Here is a 4,945-nt window from a genome sequence, read left to right on the forward strand (position 1 = left end):
TAGAATAATTTATCTAAAAAAACAAACTTAGGCAATATTTAAATCTAAGAGTTAATCATGATTAATTTTATGTCATATGTCACTGATTTCATGCGCCATGTATTATCCCAATATAATTAAATTGTTAGATAATATGATTAAATTATTATATAATTATAAATAAATTATTAAATATTTATAAGTATAATTATTATAAATATATTATAAATATCTAATAACTTAATTTTTTTTTGGGAATGTCTTAATATTATTTGTAATAATTTAGATGTATTTATTTAGTAATTTTATTATATTAAAAATAATTTGTCGCAGACAAATTTGTTATTCCTTGGAATGACCCCCATTTTAATGGAACTTTTATTCAGTCCGGTGAACATACGCTCCTCTACGTTCGGCCACCAATGTTTTAGCGCCACGTACCATGAAGAAAAGTCGCCGACCCGACCCGCTGTTTTTTGGATTCTCGCACGTGCGTTTTTTTAAATCCTTGACGAGCCGAACAACATCCTATCACCTTTTGGATATATTTCAAATACCTAGCAATACCGAGTTGTACCTAGTTTTCTCTAGAAATACCGAGCAAATACCTAACAATACCGAGCAAATCTCTAACAATACCGAGCAAATCTTGAGCAAATACTGAGTTGTACTGAATTGTACCGAGTTTTTTCTAACAATACCGAACAAATTCTGAGCAAATACTGAGTTATATCCGGTTGTAAAAAACCTGGGTACAACGCCATATTTGCATGGTATTCTACGTCGGGTCAGAGGAAGCAATAATTGTTCGTTTTAATGGAGGGAATTCCGCCGGAAGATAAAGCCCGCGCCGAAGGAGTGGCTCAAATTTGACGGAATAATTAACTATCCGAGCGCTGCCCTAATGGCTCCTCCAGTCGCCGTTCAAAATGGCTAGCCCTGTCGCCCTCTTCCCCGTCCGCTACTTCCGCTTCTCTTTCACGTTCTCTTCCAGCTCTAGGAGTAGGATATCGGTTAGGTGTTCAGCCACGATGGCGACCACCAGCACCACCATCACTCCAGCGATCATAGTTGGCGGCGGGAGGGTTGGTAGGGCTCTGCAGGGAATGGGAGACGGCCGTGATGTCCTCATCGGTCGTGGACAGCAGGTTCCCTTTGACTTCGACGGTCCCATCTTCGTCTGCACTCGGAACGACGATCTCGACGCCGTTCTGGAGGCCACTCCTTCCTCTCGATGGAGCGGTAATCCCAACCCTGTTTAATTCTAGTATCTTATTTAGTTTCCAATAGTTTAAGAATGGTATGGGTATAAATTTCTAGCAGATTTGGTGTTTTTCCAGAATGGAATGCTTGATCCTTGGTTTGAGAGTAGAGGGCTCGGAGATGCGAATCAAGTTCTTGCTTATTTTGCGGTGTCCAAGCTTGGGGAGCCTCCTTTGGATGGCAAGACTGATACGAATCCTGAAGGGTTGACTGCAGCGTTTGGGAAATGGGCTTCTGCGGTGGCAGCACGGTTGCATAGCGGTGGTCTCTCGTGCAAGGTATTGGAATCCTGAATATCGTTACTTGTTTAAGCAATTTTAGCAGTAATTTATGAAGCATGTGGTGATTAAAACATCTTAGATGTCTAGGAGTTTATCACTTTGAAAAGCAATAATTGCATCAATAACAATAGTCAGAATGTAACACATTAACATCCCAACACACCCAAAAATAAAACAATTTCACAAAGTATCAAGTAACAAATTGCGCAAATAAAAGTGTTATTCAAACACTCAATGCCTCAGACATCTTGGCATGTTGTGCGGCATTTTTTTGAGAGCAAGAAATGTGCTCTTTATTCTTGTAACATACCCTTTGACAAATTTTCTGTTGCAATAGTTGTATTTTAGATAAATACATGTCTTATCATTCACTCCAATATTGTCTTGTACTCCATGCCGGATTATTTTATTTCCCATTTTGTTTGTTTTCTTACCTCTAACAATTTTTTGTAAAACTCTAGAGTGAAATTTTATATTAAAAAATGTTCAATTAAACAAAAAATCACAATAGTTGTATTTTAGATAAACACATATCTTATCATTTCCTCCAATATCGACTTGTACTTTATGCCTCCATGCTGGGTTATTTTTATTTCCCATTTTGTTTGTTTTCTTACCTCTAACAAAATTTTTAATGCTCTAGAAAGAAATTTTTATATTTTAAAAAAAATTGAGACATATGATTGTTACATTAAACAAAAAATTCTAAAGAAACAAAGTAAGAAAATTAGGTTTAGGGGGGGGGGGGGGGAGGGGAAGGAAAGTGTTCAGGGATTCTCACCGGTTGGAGAAGAGATGTGATGAAGGAAGAGGAGTTCCTTGTAGGGGAAGAGAACTTGGCGAGGAGGAGGCAATGACAACAATGGTGGCTAAGAAGGAGATGGCTGACAACGTGAATGAGGAGTTAGAAGGGATTGCATGAGAGGAGCACTCGAGTATTGTCTATGAGATGAGATCGAATAGGTGTGCAAATATTATTTGTGAGAAGTTATTATTGCATATCATTGTATATATTCTTATGGCTCCCTTCGTTATCAAGGAAAACACATGATGTCTTATTATATTAATATGACATGCTTGTCAGATTGCCCTCCCTCGTGGAGGGATCAATATATCAACCAATTTGTGGATATTTTATTTTGCCAGTCTTTCTAATAATTGTTTGCCAAACAAAGACATAGGAGTAGTAAGGATTTAGTTCAAGTGAAGTGTATTAAGGATGAAGATCAAAAAAAACTTTTCAACAAAGGTGGATGAGATATTTTGTTAAACTTTTTAATGAAGAATGTGAAAATACGATTGACTGTAGTGACCTTAGCACCCTAAATAAAAATAAATATTTTGTTTTTATTGGCGTATTAGTAAAATCGAAGTTAGAGAGGCTTTAAAGAAAATGAAGGGGAAAAAACTGTTGACCTCCATAATTCAAGTTTACTTTCAACTCCCTCTCTAGTCTTATCAACAAGAAGAATATCATAAGATAAAAGCATACACCAAGGTACATCTTCTTGCAAATGTCTAGTGAGAACATCCATGACTAAAGCAAATATATATGGGCTTAAGGCTGATCCCTGATGTAATCCAACCAAAATAGGAAAATACTTGGTCAAACCACCTTATGTTTCAGCACAAGTAATTGCTCCTGCATATATATCTTTAATGATTTGAATATAAGCATTATAAACTCCTTTCTTTTCAAGAACTCTCCATAGCACTTCTCGTGGAACTTTATCATATACTTTCTCTAAATCAATAAATATCATATGTAGATCCTCCTTATTCTCTCTATATTTGTCCATCAAACCTCTCAATAAATGTATGACTTTCATAGTAGACCTACCCGACATGTATCCAAATTGATTTTGAGAAACATTAGTATCACGCCGCAACCTACGCTCCATAACTCGCTCCCATAGTTTTAAAGTATGACACATTAACTTAATTCATCTATAATTCGAACACTCTTGTGCATCACCTTTATTCTTAAAAATACGAATTAACACACATTCTTCACTGATATGATATCTTTTTAGTCTTCAAAACAGTATTAAAAATTTACTAAACCAAGAAATTCCTTCATCTCCTAAGCATTTCCACATCTCTATTGGAATATCATCAGATCCAACCATCCAGCAGCTTTAAAATGGACATTAAACGAATCAGTTATAATCTTAGTTAGTTATCTCAAGTGGGAAGAGATGGGACTTAGTATTGCGCCCCAATTTTATCATCTTCTAGGTAATCATGAGGTATGACAGAAGAACAATTTAGATGGACATAAATCTCACCACACTCATCTTGATTTACTCATCAGGATTAAATATGTGAAAAGTAGTTTGGCTCTATCATTATGAAAGTATACTTGGCATTTAACAATTGTTTAATACATCCATCATAAGCATCGAAGTAGAAGCATACAAGAATAAAATAATCAATTCAAATGCAGAGCTTCTAACAAATCTTCTAAAACAAGTTCTTACATACCCAAAGTCCTTTACTTACATCATCATCAAACACATCGTTTGCAATATCTGAAACTGAAATCATACATCCAAAGCATCGCTGTATAAAACAAAATTAGTCACCTGTCCATTATTCTATGTGCCTTTTTTTTTTTTTTTAAATGAAAATATGGTATAGCATCAAATGACCTACAACCTCAGTGAGACAAGCAATTCTAACATAAAGTTAAATATACAAGGAAATGATATAAAATGTTATCCTGATCATGTGAGCTATAAGAAGCATTAACATTCAAATATGCATAATGAGCTCAATGTAATAGATATTATTTCGATACATAAATTATTAGTCATTTATATGAAGAATCAATAAAAAATAATAATATGAACATAAAATTGATATTAATTTTCTTATTTTCATTTTCTTGTTTATTCTTAATGACCAATTATTTCAAAATATCATGTCATGTTTATTGTCTTAAACCTCTTTTTTATCATTATTTCTTTGATACAAGTCAGATCATTTCAACTCTTCTGTTTCAAGAGTTGGAAAATCTTTTTTATTTCCCTGATATAGGTCGTACCATTCCAACACTTTAGCATCAAGAATCAAGAATTTCTTCTCATTTGAATTTTTCTTACACATGTCATCAAAGTCAGCCCACTTAAATTACATGATATGATCTTTCATACGATCCTTTGAATTTCATTCTTATTATTTTAATCTTTCTCTTTCCTTGACATTTGGCATAAATATTTATCATTCATTTCATAATTATTGATGATAAAACATGATGTATGTAAAAATACTCATTTGTGCATCTATGTTTTTCAGGAATCTTATATTTGAAATTAATGAGCATTATTTTTAAATCATATAAATAAATGATCATATAACATGCGTAAATGCATAATGCACAATATGCATAATTTGTTGATGTTTTTGGATATTTTTAACAT

The 4,945-nt window shown here is 34.0% G+C and overlaps 1 protein-coding gene across 2 annotated transcripts in view; it reads left to right on the plus strand.

Moving 5' to 3' along the window:
- The first annotated feature begins 840 nt into the window (after positions 1–840).
- Positions 841–4,945, plus strand: part of LOC110100302 — a 14,900-nt gene continuing 10,795 nt past the window's right edge. Inside the window, exons 1-2 of one of the 2 annotated variants that reach the window (XM_020827743.2) lie at positions 841–1,221; positions 1,303–1,520. In XM_020827743.2, the coding sequence (XP_020683402.1) occupies positions 909–1,221; positions 1,303–1,520 (531 nt within the window). In that variant the 5' untranslated portion in view covers positions 841–908. The remainder of the gene's footprint in view (positions 1,222–1,302; positions 1,521–4,945) is intronic. The other variant, XM_020827744.2, reaches the window with a different exon arrangement.

This window comes from Dendrobium catenatum, unplaced genomic scaffold, assembly GCF_001605985.2.
Source record: "Dendrobium catenatum unplaced genomic scaffold, ASM160598v2 fragScaff_scaffold_1220, whole genome shotgun sequence".
In the NCBI taxonomy this organism is placed as follows: domain Eukaryota; kingdom Viridiplantae; phylum Streptophyta; class Magnoliopsida; order Asparagales; family Orchidaceae; genus Dendrobium; species Dendrobium catenatum.